This window comes from Monodelphis domestica, chromosome 2, assembly GCF_027887165.1.
Source record: "Monodelphis domestica isolate mMonDom1 chromosome 2, mMonDom1.pri, whole genome shotgun sequence".
Classification (NCBI taxonomy): Eukaryota; Metazoa; Chordata; class Mammalia; order Didelphimorphia; family Didelphidae; genus Monodelphis; species Monodelphis domestica.
In genome coordinates this window covers 62,357,334-62,384,968 of record NC_077228.1, presented here as the reverse complement: position 1 = coordinate 62,384,968, position 27,635 = coordinate 62,357,334, and the positions used below count along the sequence as shown (strand labels likewise).

General features: G+C 38.2%; 2 protein-coding genes across 17 annotated transcripts in view; one reads left to right on the top strand and one right to left on the bottom strand.

Annotated features, from left to right (window-relative positions):
- Positions 1–23,474, bottom strand: part of DCAF6 (DDB1 and CUL4 associated factor 6) — a 162,690-nt gene extending 139,216 nt beyond the window's left edge. For 13 of the 16 annotated variants that reach the window (XM_007480720.3, XM_007480722.3, XM_007480721.3 and 10 more), the window contains exons 1-2: positions 23,048–23,429; positions 2,552–2,613 (exon numbers count right to left, since the gene is read on the bottom strand). In XM_007480720.3, the coding sequence (XP_007480782.1) occupies positions 2,552–2,613; positions 23,048–23,144 (159 nt within the window). In that variant the 5' untranslated portion in view covers positions 23,145–23,429. Of the gene's footprint in view, positions 1–2,551; positions 2,614–23,047 lie in introns of all 16 variants that reach the window. The other 3 variants (XM_007480727.3, XM_007480726.3, XM_056815500.1) reach the window with 3 other exon arrangements.
- Positions 23,475–23,605: 131 nt separating this feature from the next.
- MPC2 (mitochondrial pyruvate carrier 2) overlaps positions 23,606–27,635 on the top strand; it is a 35,613-nt gene continuing 31,583 nt past the window's right edge. The window contains exon 1 of the mRNA XM_001371620.4: positions 23,606–24,372. Coding sequence (XP_001371657.1) covers positions 24,264–24,372 — 109 coding nt within the window. The 5' untranslated portion in view covers positions 23,606–24,263. The remainder of the gene's footprint in view (positions 24,373–27,635) is intronic.

The window sequence follows — 27,635 nt, the reverse complement described above, 5'->3', positions numbered from 1 at the left end:
TTTTCCAGGATCTCTAATGTTCCTCCCCATTCTGGCACTTAGAACCATTATATATAGTACCTCCAGGAGTACCTTTTCCCCCATCCCCCATACCCATTTTAGGTTCACAAAAAGTGAACAAATGTTCTTAGGAAAGGGAGAATCTGCACATCAGTATCATCACATTTAAACAAAAAAAGGAAAAATAATTACCTAAATATTATGACATTTGCAACATTTCAGAATAAATTCCATTGATGTGAAATATCTCAAGTCATTTTCACACTGTTGGGTTAGCTAAATTGAAGTTTAAAACACTCAATTCCACTGTTGCCAGTGTTGGTATGTTGCTAAGGCTTTAAAGCGTTGGTGTGTCCTTTCATGACGTTTCCATCTTCAGCACCCTTTATTGACCTGTGCCCTAAGCTCTTAAATCTCAAGGTTTAAGTAACAGCATTATCAACACTGCTGACCTGTACTTTCATCATCACCCTTGTTATAAATAAAAATTAATTTTGGAGGCTTTATAGTAAATTTATAAGCATTTATTAGTAAAGAGAAAAATCAGGTTTCCAGCCTTTCTAACTTAAGATACAATCCAGACCCAGACTGTAGCCACAGCTGCTTGCCAGAGATAAAAGCCAGATAGGTGAGCTCTGAAAATGTGCAAGCCCAAAGAGAGTGTGATATCAGGGAGAAGGACAGGGGCAAAGAGAGAGCTGGCAGCTTCCCATGCTGGCTTTTCAAACCTCCTCAGCCCCTTCCTTGGATCCTTCTAGATCCTTTGATTGGCCAACGGCCTTCATATTTCATATTTCCTGGCCTCCTGGATTCTGCAGTGCCATGCAGTCTCCTGACTCTGACTCTTCTGTTCATCCCCTGGGTGGGGTGAGTCTTTTCTGGGATTGGACTGGATTGGAGGTCACTCAGATATTCAATTCACACATCCCCCACCTCTAATTCTTTAGGAGACTAGCATGTTAAGTCTCCCCAGTCTTGGTTCTCCAGGAGATTAACATGTCAGTCTCCCCAGTGAATCATTTCATATGTGGAGTCTATACATTTAGGATTTTCTCACCAGGATATATTAGAGCACAAAAGATACTATACATTTCATGGAAGGAGTTACTACAATTTGGGTAATAAACAGGAGAGAAAAAAATTATTTGCTAGGTGCAATGGCAAAGAACCATTAGGGGCAGTCCCCTTTTTTGGCACAAGTGTTCACAATTAAGATAAATAGGGGTTCAACCCAGCCTCAGTTCAGTTTACTATATCCAAAGGTTCCCTCTGAATCTCCTAATGTAGTGTTTGATTTCTGCAATGATCCTTACAGCATCTTCTTTAGAAGATCTGCTTTCTTGGTATAGGTATTGGGGATTATCTTCTCCTAAGATTGCTTTAGAAAGATCTTAGACTTTAGACTTTTAGAAAAATCACACACCATAGGATTAAAAGAGAACAGGACTTAAGATATTATATAGTCCAATCCTTTTTGTTTTACAGATGAGCAAACTTAGCCTCAGAAGTTAAGTGACTTGCCCAAAGTAAAAATGATAGAAAGTGTCAGAATCAGGATTTGAACTTACATCTGGTATCCAAATCCAGATTTTTTTGGTTAGTCTACTAACAGTCATGTCTGACATTTTGTGACCCTGTATAGGATTTTCTTGGCAAAGATACTGGCATGGTCAATCATTTCTTTCTCAAGTGGATTAAGGCAAATAGGTTATATGACTTGCCCAAGGTCACACAACAAGTGACTTTCTGAGATAGGATTTGAACTCAGGTCTTCTTGATTCCAACCTAGCAATATATTCACTGAGCCATCTTAACTTTTCCACTATACTTTACTGGTATAGTGAAAAGAGTTCTAGATTTACAAGTCAGAAGAAACCTAGGTTCAAATTCTTATAACATACACTAGTGATAATACTGATGACAAATCACTTAATCTAAGTCTCCATTTTTATAGATGTTGTCAGGATCAAATGAAATGATGTATGTTAAGTGTTTTGCAAGTCTAAAAATATGATATAAATGTGAGTTATCATTATCCAGCCTTTTAATTCTAAATGGAGTCATCATCCTTTATCTCTAGGAGAAGGTTCTCAGTTAGAACTCCAGGTCCCCTCTTTTGGTTTCTCTATGATGAATACCTTTCATACTTTTATTAAGTCAGTTTCTTTTTCTGGCTCTTATCCTAGAAGATATCTTCTCAATTACGGTTTTTTATTCCTATTCTGTGTCATCATTCTCTATGTATGAGGTGATAGTTCTTCACTATTCACTAAAGTCTCCTGGTTCCCATTATACATCTCCTTCATGGCTTCAATGCATTTTAAAAATATAAACACTTAAAAGAGACTTCTGAAAGTTTCCTCTACATTTCATAAAGGCCTAAAGAACCTAAATTTATATTTTAACTGAAATAGCTTTGTGTCCTATTCTTTTCTTCTGCTATATAGTTAAATTAACTATAGAGTTCATTTTTAAGGGATGAAAATATTTTATCCTACTTTCCAAAAACTCACTTTGAATCTTTTATATATAATAACAAATTAACACTTACACAGCCGTCATGCACATTCAGTGTTGCTTCAAGTTTTAATCTTTGGATGAATTCTCTTCTTCCTGTTTAAAAAAAAAAAGGAAACCAAATTTTAAAATATGTTTCTATTTTACAGATTTTAGGGAAGGGAAGAAGACAGTTTCCTTCAGCTGACAGTGTACCTCTTTTGTCACTTAAATTTAAGGGTTTTGCTTATGATAGGATTCCCTTCAGTCACCTAGATTAATGTTAAGAAAACTGGAATGAAGGGAGTTTCTGGTTGGGAGTAGATTAGGGAGAGGAATAAAAGAAGTAAGGGCAGAGACAAACAGCCAATTTGTACATGGGTGTGGATTGAGAAGCCAGGATCAGAAGTTAAAAAAAATATAAGTTTTTTTTTTTTAAACCTGCACATAAGAGTTCAGAGTCAGGTATCAAGGAAATATCCCAATTTTTGTGACTCAAAATGGACTCCTCTGGAAAAGGGGAAGCAACCTCTTTTTTTGATTTAACAGATACCTGAAGCCCCTTGGTTCTAAAATAACTCTTTTTTTTTTTTTAAAGGGACATCACTCTCTAACTCAGCAGAGTTCAGAAGGAAGCTGACAACATATTGACTTGCCCTCCAGGAAAGAGCTAATTGCTAGCAAGAGCATCCTACCAAGAAAACACTTAACTAGAGAAACAAGTGACCTCAGAGGAGCAGAAAGTTATAGGTGAGGCTTCAATTCAAGGTACTCTCTGTACTTTGCTCATTCTCCTCTTGCCCACCAGAGCAGAAGCCTCCAGCTCAGCAGGTAAGGAGAGACTCTCTTGTTTTCTGGAAGATGAAGTAGTAGGAAACACTATGGCTACTCAACTTTTCTGTGGGCAGAGAGGTATGTTGAGACACAACACTTCTGCCAAATAAAGGAGTAACCACCAGGTTTTTTCTTTTTTTCTCTCTCTTTTCCTTCTCCCATGTTGGAAATCTGAATGGCCCCTTGTCAAGGTAGGTCCTTTCTGGGTCTAGGCCAGGTATGATGTATTAATCTGCCATCCTCTTTCCACAAAAACAAATTGTATACCTTTTATTTTTTAGGATTGTTAAAGGATATTTGATTTTCATCATATAGGAGTCTCTTCAACTTTCTACATTAACTCGTCAATATGCAAGTTGTATCCTCCTAGTATGAGCTAGAGGGTAGGGCCTGCTTTTCTAACTGTTGCTGTTCTTTAATTCAGAGAGTCTAAATTTCATTATACATAGAAGGTGTAAAACTTGATAAAAGTTTGTGAATTTAAATGGGAAAAGCAGCCATCAAATACTTCTCACTTTCTTGCTTCAGAGAAATTAATTTCTTAGACATGGCCAATCTGGGGGCAGGGCAGTTTTATCTTTATAATTCAGTGATACTCTAGAAGTTAATTATTGAATACATTTTAAGAGGCAAAATGGAAAAAGCAAAGGATCTGAAGTCATAGGAGTTAGGTGGAAAACAGCTCTGATGCTGCCTATATGATGATAATGAGGGTTATTACCTCAACAAGATGACCTTAAAATTGCTTCTGCAAAAGTAGCATAGGATATCCTATAGGATCAGAAAAATATAGGATAACCTTTAATAGATGTATGCTCAGACTGAAAAGTTTGGACTAGATGTAAAATTTCTTTATTTTTTAGGATCCCCCCTCAATTATCAATCATTCATATTTTTTAAAACTACTTAGTATCATTAAAGAAACTTTTTAAATCTATCATTAAAGAATTTTTTTAAATCTTTACTTTCAGTCTTAGTAACAACTATAAGACAGAAGCACAAGGGCTAGACAAGTAGAGTTAAGTGACCTGCCCAGGGTCACAAAGCTAGGCAATGTCCCAAGTCCAGTTATAAACTGAAATCCTCCTGACTCAAAGCTTGGTGCTCTAGTCATTGTGCTACCTAGCTGTCCTTGTGCATTTATTTTTTTCTCTCCTTTACCTTCCTCATCAACTGGGGAGGAAAAGGGTGAAATATAGTACCTCTAAATTATATAAGCTCCATCAGCAAAATAAATTTCCCATTTGTCTTCTTATTTGGCATATTTGTCTATTTTTTTTTTTTTTGTCATGAGGTAGGCAGCATTCTTTAACAATCCTCTGGGATCACGGCCGGATTATTTACTTGATCAAAGTCTTTCAGAATTGCTTATATTAAAACATAAATTGTTCTGTTTCTGCTCTCTTCCCTCTGTATCAGTTCTTTTAGGTCTTTCTGGCTTTGAAAAGTTGCTATCTTATTACAGCACAGCATTCATATGTCACAATTTGTTTAGCCATCTCCCAATTGATGGGCACTCCTCTTAGTTTCCAGTTTTTTGCCACCACAAAAAATGTCATAACTATTCTAGTGTGGAAACTCCACTAATGCAGATCAAGATTATAACATAATCTTGTAGATGCCTGGGGCTGACGGGTTAAATGACTTGACTATGGTCACAGAACTAATACATACCTGAAGAGTACTTTAACCCTTGTCTTCCTGACCCCAGGGCTATCATACTAAGACCTCATCATACTAAGCTAGCTTTCAATTTTTAATAAGGTTTTTTTTTTTTTACATTCTGTGGTAATGCTAGTGAAAAAAACTTCTTTGTTTATAAAATACTCTTACAAATAAGTGCAACCTATAGCTTATGAACAAAGCTCTGAGCTCACAGAGACTGGATTCAGTGTTGGAGGCTTCTCCATAATTAGTTGCTTTTTGGTTTATGGCTGAATCCAGAATTTTCTCTGGGAACAGAATTTCACTACTGTCTAAAGGCAAGAGCTTAAGCTAACAAAAACATCTAATACCACTCCCCCTTTTGCTTTCCTAGGAGCCTCTGCATTCCTCTGGGATCTCTTCTACTTCTCCAGAATTCAAATCACTCAATAAATATTCACTAAACACATATGTCCCAGGCACATACATACACAAAGTAAACTACATACATACAATACAGCATTAGATAAGTAAGAAATAATTAATAGAAAGAAGGCACTAGAATTAAGAGCATTTGGGAAAGGTTTCCTATAAAAACTAATATTTGAGTTGGAACTTAAGAAGGAAGCCAAGAAAGTCATTCATCAGACAGGAGGAGGGAAAACATTCCAGGCATGGAGGACAGCCAGAGAAGGTACCTGTAGCTGAGAGATGGAATGTCTTGTGGAACAGACAAGAAGCTCTCCACAGAATATCATGGTCCACCCTGGATAAACTGAAAATCTCATCACCATGTTGGCAACTCAATTTTTGGTACTCAAAATCTTCTCAACTTCCTCAGCCTCCTTTGATTGAAGGGTTGGGATCTGAACTTCCCAGATAACCTTCCATTTCCCACTAGCAGCTCTGCTTGGTTTTGACTCCAGAAAATACCCTACCCCTGGGCCAAGTACTCTTGGCTCCTTTCTCCATCTTTTTTGTTTGTTTGTTTCCCTTCTGGTATCATCTTCCCATGATTTTTTCCTATTTGCAAACTGAAGTGATTACTTATCCATTAGGGAATGGTTTATGGTCTTATGTATTTGCATGTTTCTTATAGCTCTTTAAAATATCAGGTTCTTTATCAGATATGTTTTTTTTCCCAAATTGATAGCTTCCCTTCTTCTACCAGTTGCATTGATTTTGTTCATGCAAATATTATACAATTTCATCAAAGTAAGGCATTTTCTCTTTTGTGATTGCCTCTATCATGTTTGCTTAATAACACTCTCCTTTCTCAGAATTATAAGCTGATTTATAGTTTAGGTTTTTTTGGTGATGTGATCTTTCCTAGTCAAGCCACATTTATTTTCAGTTTACTGTATAGCATATGAAAATGGCCTAAACCATATTTCTGCCGAACTTTTCTTTTTTGTTCCTGATTTATAGTATTGCCACTGTTAAAGAATAGTTCAATTATCTCTGATTTTTCCTAAGCTTATTTGTTTCATTAATATAAATAATTGTCTTAACAAGTACTAAATAACTTTTATGCTTATTGCTTTACAATATAACATGTATGAAGTAAGCAATTTTTTTCACTTTTTTCCTCTTGAGATTTTATACTTTTTATTCCTCCAAATGAATGATTTTTAAAAATCCTTATCTGTCTTAGAACTGATACTAAGTATCAGTTACAGGGCAGAAAGAGCAGTAACGGATGGGTAATTGGGTTAAATGACTTGGCCAAGGTCACACAGCTATGACTTGTCTGCGGCCAAATTTGAACCCAGGACCTCCTGCCTCAAGGAGAACTGGCTCTCTATCCCATTGAGCTACCTGCCCCTGAAATGTTATTATTCTGTCTAACTCTATTATAAAGTATCACTGTTTTGGTAGTTTGATTAGCATGGTACCTAGTCTGTAAAATAATATGGGAAGTTTTTGATATATTAGCATATCCCAAACATTAGAATTTAATATCCTGTCAATTATTTATTTAATTATTAAGTAAATTATTTTATTAGTAATATCTCTCCAATTTATTTTGCATCCACTGATTTTATTACTGCTATTGTTACAATTCCTGTGCTCTGATTTTCTGTAATTTTATAATTATTAATTTTATTTTTCAATGTTTGTTATGCCTTAAACATTTTCTGCCACTAGAATTTCTCTATCTACATGAAGTAACCATAGGAAATACTGAATAAAATTCTATAGCCTTTAAAGATAAGATACAGGGTCAACTAAAGACTGTGAACTTGATCATTAAGGTGATATCTGTGATATTAATTGCTTCTCCAATTCCAAAGCTGAGAGTGAATAATTGTCAGAACAAAAGGCCACATCAAAGGCACCAAGGACCAAGGTTAAGAAGATATAAAGAGAACAAAACATCTTACTCCTGGGGCAAACTCGTATATATCTGGTAAACTTAAATTTCTTTAAATAATTAGTTTTTTGCTGTTTTAACACAACTTTATTTCTGCTGTCTTTATTATTTAGTGGGAATATTTACTTTGTTCCTTACTATGTGTGTCCTTTAACAACAAATACTATTCTTATTAAGACTGTGTCTTGGTAGGAGAGTGCTTTAACAATTTTTTAAAACCTAAACAAAATCTCCTTTAAATAAAATTTAAACACATTTATTTTTATGGTTTAATAATAATCTCATATTTTGTTCAATTTATGTGTTTTCAAATTTTACATACAAAAGATTTTGGAAAACTCAAATTTTTGTAGCAGTTTTTGTTTCTTCTTTAATGTAATCTTCAATAACTGAATTTAAATATTATTAAAAAGCATTCCTATAAATTGTAGACATAGAAAAATATTCTCAAGAGTCCAAAGAGCATTACCTAGTACTACTACTATTTTGTCAATTAAGGTGTAATGGCATTTGGATTATGACATCATTTAATAATGTGAAAAATTGAAAAGGAAGTGGCTGTCTTCACCTGAATAAATGTAAAGTTATTATGACTGGCGTTGGTTTCCTTCTTTGTACTGTAACTCCTTCCCCTAGCATAGTCCCTGGCACATAGTAAGTTCCTTAATAAATACTTGTTGAATGATTGATTGGTGACATAAAAAGGAGGTGTCATGATGATGATGCTATAAAAGGTGCGCTTACTAATTAAGCTTGTTAGTTTTTGTTTTCTGGTAATATTATGTTGTGGCCCTGTTAATATGAACTTTCCTTATAAAACTGATTTTTAGAAAATCAGTATGGTCTGTAATTCTTTTTTTTGATTGGCTTCTGTATGCTACATCCTCTAGCCTCCTAAGATAAGAGGTAGAGATCAACTTTGGGATCAGGAGTAGATAGCCACAAGCATCCCTCTTTTTTTCCTTACTAAACTATAAATTAATGAATTTGAGAAGTCTTACCTACCAAGACCAACATCTTTCCCTTGGTTCTGTCACCTTTGGTTGCAGAAAAAGTTCTTCATCCTAACTGTTTAATCATAGAGTTCTCACAATAGACAAGTGAATATGGTAATATATATCACTTTTTTTCCTTTTCAAAGAAATCACAAGCATATAGCTTATATTTAGGCATATTTGAACCAATATATCTCTTATAGCAACTGATCTATTTGTGTTCTTAGGAACAATGACCACCCAGTCTTATACACAATGTTTTTTTTTAAAGCATGAAGGGGTTTTCAAACCATTAAAATTTTTGGCTCTGGTGCTAGGCAAGCAGGATAAACAAACTAGTGCCTGAGAGAATTATATTCATATTCATAAAATATATTGTATCTGCTTTTCTCTCAATAAGGCCAAGTTCTCACTGCCCACATTGAATTTATGCTCTCACACACACAGACACTTCATTATTAACTGTAATATCGATATTTAAATTTTGTCCCATTTACCTTAAATCAGTGATTATCAAACTTTTTGGTCTTAAGATCCTTTTACATTTTTTAAAATTGGTGGGTACTCTCCAAAGAGCTTTTCTTTATATGAATTATATATATATATATACTGTGTTGATAATGAAAATGTCAGCATTATTATAAAACAAGTTTTGAACTCAGAGACCACACTGAAAAGGTCCTGGAAAACCCATGAAGCTATATTGACCATACAGTTATAAAAGATATTTTTTCTTTTTAGAATCTCATGTCCTATTGTATTTTAATTCTGTAATCAGTTTCCCTTTAAAAACAACAACTCATTGTTCTTGCTCGGGTACTACAAAAATGTTTTGCTTTTTAAAAAATTCCAAACCCTAATAAACTAATAGGAAGAAAGTAGGTGTCTATTCTGAAGCCAGTCCAGTAATAAGAGCAGCAGTAGAAAGAAGGTGATTATCACCAAAATCTCAGGAGCACAAGCCTAATAGAGCCCAAGTAAGGGGGTGGAGGGAACCTCAGGTAAAGCTAGGGTTCTTCCTAATTTTTTTTGAACTGCGGTACAATCTAGCATGTATTTCTTCTAGAATTTGAACACAAATTGATCTCATAGCCTTCTGATTATAAAAACACCAACATGTTAGAAAACACTTCAAATTCTGTTAAAATTACATCCTAATTTCATAAGTAATAAATTGGCATATATGAAAGGAAATGTAGCAATCCAAAAGACAAGGTTACCCATGGAATATTTTTTAAAAATTTATATTAGCATTTTCATGTTATTGATACTCACATTTCCCTTTCTTTATCACTGTTACTTCTCAATGATACTATCTTACATTCCTCAAATACAGTCTTTACTTGGAATGAACAAGCAATTAAGCATTAAAAATACATTAAAACACTGGCCATGTTCAGAAATGTACTATATTTCTCTACCAAGAAGGCAGAATGCTTCACTATGGTTCCTCTGAAGATACTGTTAACACCAAACAATATTGTCTTCTTTATATTATTGAGGTAATATTAACTGTTTACTTATAAGATGACTATTCTTTAGTAAGAGCAAGTAATCCTTGATACAAAGGTATACTGGGATCCAAATCAATCAATCATGGTTTTCACCGAGGCCAATTCTCTATCCATCATCCCATATTACCTTTCATTTAAGTCTGAGTTACATTAAAGATTACTCTTTCAGAGAAGCAGAACCTTAAGGGTCACAGTACTGCAAATTTCAAATCTTGACCAAGACTGTGATGTGAGCACAGGTAACCATTCCATACTTGATTTTGCTCATCTTCCAAACCTCCAGGTTCATCAGGATTTTAAAAACTCAACAGTCTGGAATTTCTCATGGACGGTAGTACCATATAATACAGAGAAGTTACATGATTTAAAGTGGCATTGCTGCTTAGCACCTAATCAAAATCATCCACTAACGAAGTGATTGTTCTGTGACCAACAACTCAGAATTAGGGCAAGGGGATGACAGGAATCTCCTTAAGACAGCTCAAGACTACTGAAACCATATTGTACACCTGCTACTCTCTCTCAAAGGTCTGGGGAGTTTTGTGCTAAGACTTTATGCCTAGAATACTCACTAAGCCTTATCTGTTATATATGGACATTGGCAATGTTATAAAACAAAGGTCCCAGGAATAAACTAAGGGGCCAAGGTCACTGTATTGGGCACTAAAAACTTAACAGAAAGAGAAAAGATGAATCAAATATTATATTAATTAAATTACTTTCTTCTATTTAAACATGCCTGAAACATTATCAAAAGCTCACTTTAGAATTGCTTATCACCATTTAATTGGGATCTAATTAATATTTGTCTGACTGAAAAATACTAGCCTTATTCTGCTTTCACAAAATGTCCTGAAGAAAATATTTACTAAATATAGGTTTCTTTATAAATATTGATTACTATCTGAAATAGAATTTAAGGTGCTTATATTTTAATAGAGCATCAAAAAACACTATTAATGGAGTCTCTTCATCATTTGACAGACATACTGTAGACATTAAAATTTTATTTGAATTTTCATCCCATTACCAAGTGCTTTCAAAGCACACAAATATCAGGGAAAATAATCCATGCTGGATTGTATTTAGTCAACTATCTTACAACTATGATATCTAGCACCAACCACAGTGCCTGGCACTTGGGTTTTGTTTCAGGTCTGGATCTTGGTAAAGGAAACTCTTCAGGCACTTAATATATGCTGAATGAATGGTGGGTAGAGTCCATTAGTACAATTAGAAAAACTCAGTGAACATTTTATTTTATTTTACAATTAATTTAGAATATTTGTTCATGGTTACATGATTCATGTTCTTTCCCTCCCCTCTTCCCTCCCCTTGTTGTAAAGGGTTATTGACCCTTATTAGTTTTTAGTATATTGATGATACCAATAGTTGTATCAGGTGTGAACAGGTTCTCAAAATTGACTGATGGAAAAAAATAGGGCTGCCAGGCAGTTGTAGAAAAAATCTTTTTCAGGCCAGTTATCAAAAAAACTTATTTATTATAACTATTAAATAATTATATAAAGGGAAAGTAAAAGGGAGTAAAGTTAAGTATGTATTTATAAAGGATTCCCTATTAACTAATAATTCTATATAAGTTTCCCACCAAAATCTTTCTCTCAGGGGAATTCTTCTGTGATTACCAAATGGTAATCCTTCTTATATCTACATTGACTAAATTATAATTCTATCTCACTAAACCTATTTCCAAAAACAAAATATTAACTTAAGAGTATAGAGATCCTCCTTTCCCTCGGGCCAAAGATCAACTCTGATAATCTGAGTTGGAAGTTGTTTCTCCAAGTAGCTGTTCTCTGGTGGTCCCAGAGGAACTTTGAATAGCAGTTTAAGTAAGCTCTCCTGTTCTCTGATCCAAACAACTCTTTAATTTTAGATCAGATTTAGATGTTGTAAGTCTTCCACAAACTCTCCGAGGATGATTTGAAAGGAAAGTCAGAAACAACCACCCTCTCAGTCTCTCTCCCAGAAGAAGTGGAGCTGCTGTAACTCAACCGACGCCCTCAAGGCACCCTCCAAAAATTCTCTCTCTGACCTCAACAGGGTTCCACAGAAATCTCTTAAAGCACCCTAGTACCTCAAGTGTTCTTTAAATTATCTGACTACACTGCATTTCTAACTAAGCTAATTACTCCTACATCACAATTATCATTACACCTCCTCCCATAGGCAATGAGCAATTTCAGTGGACATTTTATTAAGGGTGGGTCAAGAGCATGATTTCCATACACAAAAGATGAGAAAAACTATTACTGTTGTTACTGATAGTAGTGACATTCTTTTTATTCCCTATTCACTTTTCTTCTCAGCTGTTAAAAAAAAGAACAATTCCTCTGAGAGGATATTTCTTTCATCTCAATAGTATACGATGGAATCCCCAAAATATAAACTTATCACAATTTTTAAAAACCTATTCATTTTTCCTCTTTAATATCTTCTTGAAGAAAATTTAAGTCCTCTATTAAAAATCTCCCAAGTAAGTACCCGCATATAAGAATGATTTTGATGAAAGCATCCTTCTTTTCCCAGCAGTCAATTAACATGTGGGGTGTGTAGTGTTTGTGTGTGTGGAATTTTAACCTGATTATTAATGAATTTTTGTATGGTTCCCCATACACATCCTATCTTTATAAAGAAGACTGATTCCCCAAGTCACTGCAATATTCTCCTGGGAATGCTGGAGATCCCAAAATACCACAATTTGAAAGTTAAAATTTAAATAATTCAAAGTATAATGAAAAAACATTTGGCAGGCTCCAGGATGACACAGAATGCTATAAAATAGCACCTAGCATGCTAGAGTCATGTAGGCAGAATGAGACACAATAGATGGATAGCCTTAGTGTATTCTGGTACCCTGAAGACTCTCAAAAATAAAGAGGAATGCCTCTGGTATATTATAGGGATCCTTTATAAGGAAAATGCAGCAATCAATCAGAAGGAGAAAGCTGTGTGAGAAAATGTAGAAAAGTTATTTTGTATGTATTAATGTCGGGAAGATCCATATGAATGAATTTTAAGAAGTATCCAAATAAGTACTCTATGGTCAAAATTTAATATATAAATTATACTCATTTGGTCCCTAACTGGGAAAAAAAAACATTTTAATTGAGGAAAAGTGGTTCAGAACAACAAAGTAAGCACTGGTTACAAATGTAAACTTCAGCTATTATAAGCAATATGCTGATTATTTTCCAGTTTTCAATGTCCAACTGTGTATATGTGCATATTTGTATTTTTCAAGACTATTAGACTATGTCAATAGAAGGGAAAAGTCAAAACTTTTAGATGTCAAAGGGATAGGAATCTTTTTTGCCTAAAGGCAATTGCTAGATAAACTAATTGTTTCTGCTAAAATTATTACAACATGAAAAAAGAGAATTATCTAGTCCCAAAAGTCAGAGCCAGGAGAATTATGAAGTTTGTCCAGTTTGAACTGGCCTTCTACAATTCCACAATTCTATTTCTTTTCTCAGCTTAACACACAAACTTCTTTAAAAAGTAACCTAATGCCTTCACTTCGAACCCTCCCATTCCTCACATCAGGCAATCCAGCTTTCTCACTATAAAATTATAAATACAAAGCCAGAAGGGGTCAACTGACCCAAACCCCTCATTTTATACATAAGAAAACTGACACCCAGAAAAACTGTCTTGCCCAAAGTCATATCCATAAATGGCACCATCTGTTGAATCCACATTTCTTCCCAAAGACCTGATGTCTGATGACAATAACCTGGTTCCCCTTCCCAATCTCTAGGCTAAGACCTCATCCTGCATCAAATAAATTGAAGAGCATTCTCTTCTTTCTTCTCATCAGTCACCTTGTCCCACTATTTCCTTTCTCACCAAAGCCGGTTGCTGAACAGACAGTTTTTGATTCCATCCTCTCCAAATTTCTCCACCAGATTGCTCTACTATCCCCATTCTCTAATCTTCAAATTTTCTTCTATCCATTGAGTCCTTCTATGCTGCCTTTCCAACCATCCCCATTAGCTATCATCATTTATCTCTACTCTTCTCAATTAAACTCCTTGAGAAAACCATCTCCACTAAGCATATATCCACTTCCTCTCCTCTCATACCCTTCTGATACAATTTGGCTTCCAACTTTATCATTCAATGGAAACTCCTACCTCCAAAGTTACAAATAATCTCTTAATTGAAAAACCTGGCCTTTTCTGTCTTCATCATTTTTGGCCTCTCAGAAGTATTTCTGTTTATGACCTCTTCCTAGATACTCTTTAAAACCTGTAGGTTTTGGTGACGATGTTCTCTCCTGAATCTCACTCCTTTACTGGTTCTTCATCCAGGTTACACTTATATGAACATACACACCAAGTTTCTATCCTGCTGCCTTCTCTTTTTCTCCTCTAGCCTTTCTCACTTGTGATTTCACCTGTATCCCAGCAGATGATTTCCAGATATGTGTGTATGTGTGTATGTGTGTATGTATGTATGTATGTATGTGTGTATGTATGTATGTATGTACGTACGTACGTATGTATATAGCAATAGCCTTTCTCTTGGGTTACAGTCATGTATCACCAACCATCTTTTGGACATCTCCAACTGGACATCTTATAGGTATCTCAAATTCTTCATGTCCAAAACAGAGCTCATTATCTTTCTCTTCAAACCTTCTCCTTCCAACTTCCCTATTGGTAGAAGATACCATCTTCTTCTTAGTCACCTAGGCTTACAACTTCATTGGTGTCTCTGCATTGTTAAGGGTAAATTTTAGGGTTGAGACTGAATATAATTTTAATGGTCGCCAGGAATTTAAATTCTAAATCCCAATGAAATACTCAAGCCAGAATGGAAATTTATTGTGGTTTATTTACAATAGAAGGAACAAATTAAGAATGAGGGAGAAAGAGGGAAAAGAATAGAAGATCTACTCCGGCCTGGCCTGAACCTGGGGGAGTTTAGAGGTCTCAGCCAAAGGGCCTTCCCAGAAGATTAAATCTAGCTCGGCATCCAGCCACGAGGCCTCCTCCAAGATGAAGGGCCTCCTTGAAGGCTGGTGCCTTCAGAGAGGTCAAGGGAAAGGGGAGTCAGCCTTATCACTCACCATGTGGTCCTTCAGGAAAGCAGGCTGAGGTCCCATGATAGAGTTCCACCAAGTCAAGTCCCACCACCAAAGTCTGCAAAAGTCACAAAGGACACCAAAAGCCACCAAAGCTGCAAAGTCGCTAAAAGCCCCTTTCTCATAGGAAGTGACGCAAACTATAAAGGGAGTTCTCTACATCACTTCCTGTGTTTCACATGTACCAATGGTGGCTTAAATTTGGCTTAGGACAGCCTAGGGGGTCGGTCACTTGTTTCTGATTTGTCACTTGCTAGCACATGCCGGTCACAGGCCATCCTCCCTTACAATTAATCCTTAAGTGGGGGTGTATACATTCCTGGTTGCTAGAATTCTAAAGACTAAACAGGGTGGAGTAAAACTAAAATTCACAATCCCCCTGATGGTGATTGGGGGACTAGTCTCCCCAACTGATCACTAAACATAATCATCTTATACTTCTAAAATCTTCTAACTACAGATGCATACAAAATTTCACCTTCTAAGAGGAAACTACAATAGTTAGAGAGAAGAGGGGAATAGAAGAGAGAGAAACAGCAAAACCAATGTTTTTCTGGGTGCCCTGACAAAAACCAATTAGGGGGCAGTCCCCTTTTGGCATAAGAGTGTACATTCAATATAAATGTTCAATCAGCCTTCAGTTCAATCAACCACACCCAAAGTTCATTCTGGATGTTCTTGATGTAGGGTAGGTTTTTCAGGCATGGCAAGCCAGCAATCTATTGCCAAATCTGGTCATTTCCAACTTCATAGCACTGCTCACACAATACCCCTCCCACCCTTGTAAGTGATGCTCCTGACTTTCTGGACTTTGTTACCATGCTACAGCTGCCATTATTACCCTGGGCCTTGCCTCAGTGCCAGGGGTCCTCTCACCCTAGACCATCACTCTGCTATGCCTACCTCCAATTCATGAGATTTTTCCAGGAGACTCCATTTTGGGAAGGGCTCAGGCTGGTCAACCATCATAATCCTTCTGGCTCTTCTTCTGACTTTTGGAACTACATAAAAGCCCCAATTGACAGGTATTTTCTCACTCTCCCTTTTTCAACTCCTTTTTGTGTGCTATCTTCTCCCATTAGAAGGTAAGCTCTTTGAGGATAAAGACTTTTTTTTTTTTGCCAGACACAAAGATTTACAAAAATATGTAAAACAACGCCACTCTTCTCACTATATTTTTGTTTTATAAAATAATTTTGTCATCTTAATACATACTATTATTTTTCAAAGAATGTTTTTAAAGTTTTATGTTTTAATGATTAATATGGCAAATATCAATAGAAATAACCTACACAAACTTAAAAAACTCTCACTGAGGTCCTCAGTTTTTAAGGGTATAAAAGTGTCTTCAAAGATTTTTTAAGTGTGTAAAGGGTGCCTGAGCCCCCCAAATTTGACAATTACTGGGCTAAATCATCCATCTCATGGGTATTTATAGTTAGAATGGAAGACACAATTATCAAAAACCTGAACAGATTTGATAATTTTATGTAGATCTATTTTCATCACTAGTAAGTGAAAAATGAACGAATCTAAATTTTATACAACATTCATTTATTAAACACCTACTATATGCAAAGCTCTAGTTTATTTACCTATATTGGGAGATATAAAATTAAAAATTTTTGGAAATTAAAAGAAAGATAGTAGCTGCAGACATAAATGAGCAAAAAGATAATACTAGTTAGGACAATTAGAAAAGGCCATGTGAGATGGCACAATAAGCTGAGTCTTAAATGAAGCTAAAGTCTAAGGTCACACCTGAAAAATACATGTTCTCTTACTGAAAAGCCAGTACCAAAACCAAGACGTTTTATTTTACTGTGACTGATGTATGTACAGCTAAAGTTTAAAAATGTCACTGACTAAAAAATGTTCTATGACTCATCCATATGGCTGAATGTCATATACCTGTATTGGCAGCATATTTACTTCTTATAGATCCAGACTACACTGAGATGATTTCCTTAGCACTAAGGTTAATCAGCCAGCAGCTATTACTGGCTCTCAACTGAGAGAAATGATGTTTGTGGAAAGGCAGAAAGAAAACCTATGGAACCCTTGGTGTGAGACTCAAAAAAATCAGATAAGCAGTTCTTAAAGCACGGTCTATCCACAAGACTCTTTCAGAGAGTCTGTGAGGTCAAAACTGTTATACGTCTATTAAAATATTCTCGTCCTTTTTCAAATTACATTATCTGTTTGAGGATGGGTTTATGTCATATACTTCAACCAAAATGACACAACACAGCACAACACAATGAATGAAGAAGTAGTTAAGAAAATTCAATCTAAGAAATGAAAAGGTAAAATGACTCAATGGGTGAGTCTGGGTGGTGAGGGGACACTTTTCTTTAGCTCAGATGATGAGAACGAGTTTCAATTTCTTTAAACTAAGCACAAAAAAAGGATTTTGGGATGGGGACTGAGTTGAACCTTTACTTACAAATTGATGCAATAGATTTATGAGAAAGAATGCTATCCACATCCAGAGAAAGAACTGTGGGAGCAGAAACAAAAGAAAAACAAGTGCTTGATCACATGGGTCAATGGGGATATGACAGGGGATATAGACTCTAAATGATCACCCTAATGCAAATATGAATAATATGGAATTACGTCTTGATCAATGTCACATGTAAAATCCAGTGGAATTAGCGTTGGCTATGGGAGGGGAGTAGAAGGAGGGTAGGTATAGAATATGAATCATGTAACCATAGAAAACTTTTCTTAATACAATAATTTTTTTTTAATTGATCCAGTCCACAATTATCTTCAGGCTCCTCATTTCTTTCATCCTTTTGAGTTTTCCATCCATCACCAACTTTTACTGCCATCATTCTTTGGCTACGGTTCTGATCAAAGTCAGACTATTATCTAGTGATTATATATGAACCAGCTAGGCTCTATTTGAAAGGTACAAAAACAGACAGAGAACATCTCAAACTCGTATCTTAATTCATTCTTTTTTCCCCAATCCCTCCTTCTTCTTCTCAAACTTCTTATTCCTGTCCTAAACAATACCATCTTCAACTCCACTCTTACTCTACATTACCAATATGTTTGCAATCTTATCATTTTTATCATCAGACATGTCTCATATAAGTCACTTCTCCATTTACATGCCCCCAAACCCTAGTATAAACCCTCATCACCTCACAAATGTACTTACTGAAAAAGCCTTCTGATTGGTCTCCCTGCTTCAACTCTCTTCTCCACTACAGTTAATCTCCATGTGGCTGACAAAGCTATCTTGGTCAGCACAGGTCTGATTGACCATGTTATTTCCTCTATTCATTAAATTCCACTAACTCCAAATTTCTCCATGTTAAATATAAAAAGCCTGTTACTTTTGGCCCTTCATATCTTGAATATTTCCTGTTCTTCCAGTCTCCTTACACTAGATTCTCCTTCACACAGTCTATGATAAACTGCTCTCTACTTCCCAACCATAGGCTTTTTGCATTATGGAGGTGGGTAGATCAGCAAGGTCTGGCTGTAGAAGGTAGGACTTGAGCTGCACCATGAAGTAAGGGAAGTCAGCAGGTAGATAAGGAGGGAATGATCCAAGAATGGGAGAGACCAATGAAAAGGCATGGAGTCAGGAGTGTTATATCTTGTATGTACTTATCTGTGAGCATAGAGTGTTTCAGGGAAGAAGGAGCAAGTGGGGAATTGTATCTAGATTGTAACACCTGAAAGCAAGTGAGGTTGGCAGTAGAAGCAGTAGTCAATTTTACAGATAAAAAAAAACTCAGGCCTTAGGAGGGTAACTATAGTCCATAAACACGTCACTGAATAACTGTCTAAAAGAAAGCGTCAAACCCCCAGTATCTTGACTCCAAGTCAAGCCTGAATTTTATGATACTATGGGTTGTCTGTCACTATTTCTGGGTATTTACCTTGTACAGTCCCATACTTAGCTCAGGAACTTGCATATACTTGAAGACCTTTTACTTTAGGGTGGGTGCCTCCTTAACCTGGACTAATTACTTTCAAGAAAAGTTCTGGCTTCAGACACTTCCATAATATTGATTCTAAGATGGAAGGAAAGTTATTTAAAAAAGGTTCATTTTATTCACTAACTTATCTCTGACCCTTTGTTCACCTTTTTTTCATAAAAAATTTATTTGCATACTGTCTTCCTTCATTAGGCAAAACTTCTCCAGTGGAAGGGTTTTTATCTTTCTTTGTATTTCCAGCTCTCAGCACAGTGGCTGGCACACAGTAGGCATATTAATGTTTATTAACTGGCTCTCTCTCCCTGTATCACCTCTTTCCTGAACCCCCCATTTAATTGTCTGAGGGTTACCCTAGGTTACCTTAATGATAGCATTCTACTATCAGTCTAATGCATTTCTGTATTATGGCTAGTTGTACATATATTTTACACACCCCTACTAGACTGTGAACTCCATGAGAGCAGAAACCACATTTTAGGTAAACATTCTATCTCCTGCTTCGTTAGAATATGTTCAGCAAATAACATACTTTAATGCAATTTATACAGCATCCTTCCTTTAAGATGCTAAATAAGCTTTGATCTTTCACAGCAATATTATAGGTGAAAAAAATAGAGAAATTTTTCATTAAAATAATTATATGTCATTATTTAACAAACATGTATTAAGTGCCTACTGTGTTCTAAGCACTTGCTAAGGGAGTAATGGAGATAAAATGTTTCAGAATTGTATGGCTCTTGCCTAAGGTAGCTAACGGTGGGGACTGGGGGAAATGAGAACTGGAGATTAGAAATAAACAAATAACTCATACATGGTAAGCGTATAGAGAGAAACACAGTAGAGCTCCATGCACAGTTTGAAGGAATATAGGTCATTTAAACCCAGGTAAAATGGGTAGGAAGTAGATAAGAAAAGAAAAGGAGAAAAAAACGTAGCAGAAGGAAGGAGAGCAAAGGCACACAGAGAGAGGAAAATGAAGAGTGTTACCAAGTAATAAGTAGCTCAGTTTGGCTTTAGATTCTAGAGAACATGAAAGTGCTATAAAGATAAGGCTGCAAAGGCAAGGTGGTGCAAGATTACAGATGGCATTGAATGCCAGACAGAGGAATTTGAACTTTACTCAGCAAGCAAAATATTTTTGAGCAATGACATGAGCAGCTTTTTGTAGAAGGAATTACTTGTCTGACAGAGGTATGAAGAATCATTTGTAAGGGTGGGGAATGTCAGAATGAAAACTTATTGGGAGATTATTTCGATAATCCAGATGGATAATAAGAAGCTGTATTCTAAGTCTCTAAGTAACAATGGAAATGAGTAAATGAAATCACATTTATTTAATAATAAAAAATATGGGGGGCAGCGGGGTGGCTAAGTGGATTGAGAGTCAGGCCTAGAGACAGAGGTTCTAGGTTCAAATCTAGCCTCAGACACTTTCCAGCTGTGTGATCCTGAGCAAGTCACTTGATCCCCATTGCCTAGCCCTTACCACTTTTCTGCCTTGGAGCCAATACACAGTATTGACTCCAAGATGGAAGGTAAGAGTTTAAAAAATTATAATAATAATAAAAAAATAAGGATTTGAGAGACTGACATTGGCAGGACCTGGTAACTGATGAGGGAAAGGAAGCAAGGTTAACACCAAAGATTTCAAATATGACAAGTTGGATGAAGTCAGAAGGATCAAGCTTAGAGGGAAAGAAAGATAAGTTTGGTTTAACATGCTTAGTTTAAAATAAGTGGAATGTCCTGGTGGAGGCATCCTGTAAGTAGTTAGACATAGCTCCAGAAAGGAGCAATTTAGAATGGCTAAATTCAAGAGTCATCTGCAACAGTGTGACAGCTGAAGCAAGAAAATGAAGGACAGACCCTGGAGGAATATGCATGACTCAAAGGGTCAAAAAGAGACTGAGAAATCAGATAAGGAATGATTCAAAGGGCCATATAGTGCTTGTGAAGCCAATAAGCAAGTAGGAAGAAGTGGTAAAAGTACACATTAAATACCATATGGCATGAATTGTGTCAACAAATTGATAATGCCCAATGTTTTAAAGAGTGACTGTTTCCAAAGCTTCGTAGACCATAGGAACACATCTTTCTAAGAATCCAATGAAGCCATTCAGCCAACAGTCATGCCTTTGGACCTCATCAATCAATATCTAGAAACTGGAGAACTGGAATCCTGGATGGTAGTCTAAGAAGCTCAACTAAAGTCAGTAGGAGAAAACATCAGCCCTAAGCATCCAAGCTTAGATTGATACAAATGATGTTGTTCTATCTATAGTTTCTCAACTCATTATGTAATAACATGAGTGATAATATATGTATTTTTTATTCAAAAGTACATGCTCAGGGGATTTGAAGGGGAGGGGGAGTATGATCATCTGAGTAACAGGTATGAGAGAGAGAGAGCACTAACTAATTCTGGCATAGGATCAAATCCCATTTCAGATGGTCATTATTTATTGTGATCATAAGGAGTCAAGTTACCCCTGCTGGTGGTTTCCTTAGTTGATTATAAAGTGGCCTCAGAGTCCTTCTAGCTCTAGACCTATGATTCTATGATACTAGGTTACCAAACTGAGAAACTAACATGATTATATGTATTTAAAAGTAATTAAGTCTCTAAGAAATTTCATCTTGCCAACTTGTGCATTTAGGCTTTTAAAAAAGAATTCTTGATTTAATAAGTATGAAAATATTTTGCAGGCAAAGTTCTGGTCAGCTAATGAATGTGTGAATTGAAGACTTATTTTTATCTAATTTATAATTTTAAGTTCCCTAGAGCATTTATAATTAGACTTAGACTGTATACAGCATTTCTAATTCACTTTCCAATATTCTGAGATTATATAAAAAAATAACCAAATGTTTCTTTTAAAGTATCCTATAACTCAAATTGTCATTTTTTTCTCTTCAACCAAAAATAATTATAAAAACTTACTGGGAAACATGTTCATAAAACATAATATAAATATATAAAACTAAAGAAAAATACACATATGTATATGTATACACACAGAGAGTTGAAAACAAATTTTATTAAGCTAAATTTAAAGTTTTCTATATTCTACTCCTTTAGGTCAACAGTTTCTATAACTGAACATCAATTTAAGAGCACCACAGATAGTAGTTTAAAAAAAACTACTAGTCTTACTCCAACAATAAACCCAAGTCATCAGAATAACTTTTGGCTCTTCATGCTACTGTCCCAAACATAATAACTTTAACTCAGTTGGCAAAAGCAGAAATGTAGGCAAAGAACTTTATTATAAATATCTTATTTGGCAGAATTATACTTTCAAAAGCTAGGATAATTCTCATGTAAAGATCACACAGCAGGAAAAGAAGGCTCTGACTAAATGCCTGAACTTTGAGGGAGCACTATATGTATTTGTAAAGTGTTCCTCTAACAGCTGAACCTAATACGAGGCCCGGCCAGCCCAGGGAGCCCCAGGACTGAGGGGCAGCAGTTCAGAGAAGGAGGAGGGGGTGTTGCCAGAGCTGTTACAGCAGGTTACTCTGACCCCAACTAAACGGAAAGGCTCCATTTCGAGGGCTTCACAAAGGGGCTCAGTTAAGTCAGCCCCATCTTAAGGCTGTCAAAGTGACAAGAGGCGCGGCAAGCCAGAGGGGGAGGGGAGGGGGCGGAGGGGGGCAGTTCAGCTGTCACTTTCGGATTGGGCTCCTCGCCTCCCGGGAGTTGGGGCAGACCCAGTCCCACAGGAAGCCCCCGAGGGCGGGCTGGCTTGGGGGTCGGGCCTGGGGCGGGCTGTTGGAATTCCTCGGGTTCCCCCCCCTAGGGCGAGGCGGGGGGGTGGGGAGCGAATAAAAACTGTGGCCGGCTCCGTGGGCGGGTGGTGGGGAAGAGAAAAGAGCCAACTTTTTCGCCCAATCCGGCCGCTCGCTCAGGCGGGGGAGGGGGGTGCAGCCGGGCAGAGGGGGCTCCCATGACCTCACCCTGTTCACCTCCCAGCCCATCTGGCGAGGGCTACCCGTGGGACCCCCTCCTAGCGTCCCCAGCCCAACAGCCGGGGTCGACGGCTGCCCCCCTCCCCCACAACTCACGGTCGAGGGGGCCGGAGCCGCTCCGGAGCCCCTTCTCCGGGCCTCCCACTCACCCAGGTAGCGGCTCCGCAGGCGGGACGGGTCTTCCAGCCCCAGGGACCGCTTCCTCACGTCCCACAGCAGGTGTGGGCAGCAGCCACCCCGAGACATGGCGCGGAGGGAGGCGGGGAGACCCCGGGGTTGGGGGAGGGGTGGAGGAAGGGGAGGGGGGAAGAAGGGAGGGAGGCCGGGGTCGGGGGGCGGGGTGGAGGGATAGAGAGGGGTGGGGGGAGGAGGGGGCGTGCACGCGGAGACTCCGCTCGGAGCCGCGCGTGCAGAGTTCGGCTACAGTGCCTGGGCTCCCTTCGCCACGATGCCCAAGCTACGTCCTGCCCGGAGCTCGTCTCATTCTCTCTTCCAGAGCACCGCTGATGTCTCCTCCCTTAGCCCGCTTCCAAGAGGAGGAGGAGGAGGAGGAGGAGGAGAAGGCGGGCAGCTCCGGCTCCACCTCCTCCTCCTCCTCCTCCTCCACCTCCTCCTCCTCCTCCTCCTCTTACACAGTCCCCACCCAGGGTTTCTCGCGAGAAGACTACTGCCCAGCCGGAGCGATAGGGGTCAGAGTTCCCCAAGCACATCTCTTGCTTCGCGGTTCCTCTAGCTCAAACCTGTATCTCTCTATGGAAAAAGGCGGGGCATATGGAAGAACCGGTATTCGCTCCTCTCACACAGTTCCATTTTAAAAAATATGGGGGAAAGTCGAGAAGCTCCACACTTAATTCGGGCATAGAAGCCACGAAAGTCCCATCTTGAAAGTGAATTTAGTCCCAAATCCAGACATAAAGGAAAGAGGGAAAAGGGCATAACTTCTCTTGCCCTTCTCCAACATGGACTCTGAATCCGGAAGACTGCAATGATCGGGTAACCTGCCCTTCCCCCCGAAGAGACCAATCGCTGGTACGGGACTGCGTGACGTAAGAGATGTGCCAGTGGCGGTATCCATTCTGGGCGGGGCGATGAGGCCATACTTTTGTGCTTGTTGCCATGACTCCTCCTCCTCCGTCCCCTCGGCCTGCGGGCAAGGGGTGGGCCCGGGGTGGGCCTCGGAGGAGCCTCCGCCCCCTCGGCCTCTTCTCCGCCCTGGGACCCCAGGCGCTGTGGAAGAAGGGAGGCGCAGTTGTACGAGAAGGGCACCCTGGGGAAGTGCAGGAAGCCGGTGACTGAGGCGGAGGAAGGTTACGAACTGCCCTTGGTTGGCAAGGGGAGCTGAAGCACCGCGTTTCGGCTCCAAGAATGGCCGCACACGGAGTCCGCAGCCTACGGGCCACCTACCACCGCTTTCTCGACAAGGTGGAGCTGATGCTGCCGGAAAAACTAAGGCCCCTCTACAACCACCCGGCAGGTAACGGACGCCGGCCACCTTCTCGTCTCCCTAGCCCCCTCCCTTTCACCTCACCTGTCGACTCCTAAACTTTCCCCTGATTCCCTTTCCCTGAAAACATTTAGGATTCGTCCCCCCACTCTCCTTCCCCTCCTCGCGCCCTAACACTTGTCCCCTTCGTCCGTGACCCCGACCTTCTCTTCCCCTCGCCTCCCCCACCCTGCCGGGTCTGGACGCCGCGGGTGCCAGTGTGCAGCCTTGACCCTGACCGGGGCTGGGGCGGACCGCCACGGGACCCCTCGCGGTCAGCTGTGCTTGCGGCCCAGGTGACGGGCCCCCTTTCCCCGGGCGGGCGCTGCCTACAGGCAACCAGCCCCCGAGGAGGCCTCCGAGGACTGCTAAGTCGCAGTCTTTAAATTCCTTGTGCGGTAGTCCTACCAAAAGGGGGTCTGGTGTCTGAAGGCCTTGGTCTCGTAGCATGTAGAGAGCGCAGATAGCGTGCGAAAAGCTCTGCAAACCCAAAAAGTACCACGTCTGCATTAACGCTTTTTATTCTGGAGGAAGCTGGTAGATAAAGAGTGCTGCAGGAAAACCAGGGTTCAAACCCAGCCCCAGACAACTAGCTTAGTGTATGGTCCTGCAAGTTATGTAGCTGCAGTATCATCAACCAACCTCGCAGGGTTGGTATAAGGATCAAATGAGGTGATGTTTGTAAAAGCGCTTAGCGCAGGTGCCCAATAAGTAGGCTCGTTCCCTTCTCTATTATTTTGAGTTCCGTTCCAGCCTTAAAGATCCTTTAAAACAACCTTTTGAAGGTTTAAAAGATCGTGAAATGTCTAATATGAGAACTACATGGATACCAAAATTGTTCCAAGATCTGATTTCCATTTTTTTATGATGACCAACTTCCCAGTGCTCCCAATCCATTAATTATTTAGGGATCTAAGACTGTTGCAGATATGCATTGGTGGGATAGTTTCCTCACCAGAAGTTAGACCAATAGTGTTGAATACAGATTGGCTGAATATTGACTTAGAAAATCACAAATTAATGTGTTGAAGTGTCTTTTTTCTTTGTGAAACATTTTCCAATTATGTTTTCATTTGATTCTTATTGCACCTAGGACTTTTTCAAATTTGACATCTCTGCCTTACCCCAATGAAATTACAGGTCTTGACTAAATAAATAAATTACATGGGCCCTAAAGGGAATATATTTTGGTTCAATAATATTTAAAAGCTAGTTTTGGTGTGATTAATAATTAACAGTTAATCTAGGATCCACTCTGAAACTTTAAAATATAGTTGTTGTAGATGGAGAATTTAATTTTGATTTGTCTCCTTTTCAACCACTTTATCCACTGTAGCTTCAAGGTCAATGGGAAAAACACAGGCTGTGGAGTTAGAAAACCAGAGTTAGATTCTACATATATTACCTGGCTTACATTTGGGCAAGTCACTCAATCCCTTCCTGTTTCTTCCTCTGTTAAAGTTGAGGGGATTGAACCAAATGGCTTTATCGTTCTCCTTCAGCTCTAGATCTTATGTTCTATCAACAAGTTTGATTATAAGCTTGCTGTGCTTTGTGACCTCTAGATCATCTTTTTGTTCCATTCCAAGAGATGAAGTACCAGATATATACTCTCTCATGTAACTTAAGGGAAGCTAACTAGCACTTTTTTGAATTTTTGTTTTTAAGTCAAACTGAAATTTTCAGATTTAGAGAATATTCTTTTTCAACTTCCTGCTATCTCTATTTTGGAAATATGTTCAAGATCTTATTCTTTCTAGATGAATTTCATTGCATTGGGAAAATGAATTTTATTGATGTTCTTGATTTGGATCATTATTCTCGGTAACAGTCTTTTGCACTTTATTTAAAATAATGACAATTCCAGGGCAGCTGGGTGGCTCAGTGGATTAAGAGCCAGTCCTAGAGACAGGAGGTCCTTGGTTCAAATTTTACCTCAAAACACTTCCTAGCTGTGTGACCCTGAGCAAGTCACATAACCCCCATTGCCTAGTCCTTACAGCTCGTCTGCCTTGGAACCAATATTCAGTATTGATTCTAAGACTGAAGGTCAGGGTAAAAAAAAATTATGACAATTCCATCAAGTTTATTTCAAGTATGAATAACTAGAATCATATATATGTCAATGAAATAGCTGTGATATAATAGACTAGATCACAGGACTTGGAGACAACCTGGATTTAAGTTCTTATTCCTGTAAATGACCCTTGCTGATTTTGTTTCTTCATCTGTAAAATACTTGAACTACCTGCCTTCTAGAATTGTTGTAACAGTTCTTTGTAACCTGAAAGTAATTCTTAAATGTGATGAGGTATTGGGGTGAGGATGCCCGACATTTACCTCATAACTTCCCTGTTCCCTCTAACCTGTGCTTCCTGTGAATAACCTACTTCTTTTTAGAGACATTTACATACTCCCTACCAAGAAATATGATTATTGCCTTTGGATGTGGGTAAAGGAGAATTCCTTACTTTTAATGCCTCATAGTTTCATAGTAGATGTTTATAAATGTTTGATTGAACTTGATTTCCCATTTCTGTATTCTCACTGCCCCCACCATTCTAGTGACATTTCTTATTACTTCATACCAGAGCCAATGAAAGTTTCCTAACTGTTGTTTCTTTTTTCTTGCCCCTCCCCCAGTTTTTGATTCATTCATCTCAGTAGATTTTGCAATATCCTTCTAAAGCAGGTGTTCTTCATTTGTACCAATGTCTCAAAACACCCAAAACTGTATACCCTTTGACCTACCAGTATCACTACCAGGCCAACCTAGAGTGAAAGGATCCATATTTGTCAAAAGGCTTTTGTTTTTATTTTTTCTCAGTAGGAGAGAACATGGAACACTAGCAAATAGGATATCAGAGGAGGAAAGTCATTGAAGCATTTAAATGGTTTATATTTAGTTTGTGTATCTGTTTGGACTTTATTATGTGGCATATGGTGAAAGATGCTGTTCTGAACTTAATTTCTGGCAGGCTATTTCTAGTGGCAGTTTTTGTTAAATATAGAAAATTTCCTCAAATAACTGAATAACTTGGGTTTCCTGAACACTAACAGTTGGGCACTTATATGTATATCGTTTGTGAAAATGGCAAAAACAAACTGTTATATGAAATATTTATCTTTTCTCTCTAACTTAATAAATTGTTGAACATTTTTATTCCCCTAAGGTTTAACTTTACCTTAGGTTAGCCAGATTGATTAGCTAATGTTGACAGTAATAGGGCTTCATACTTAAATTCTAATATTAA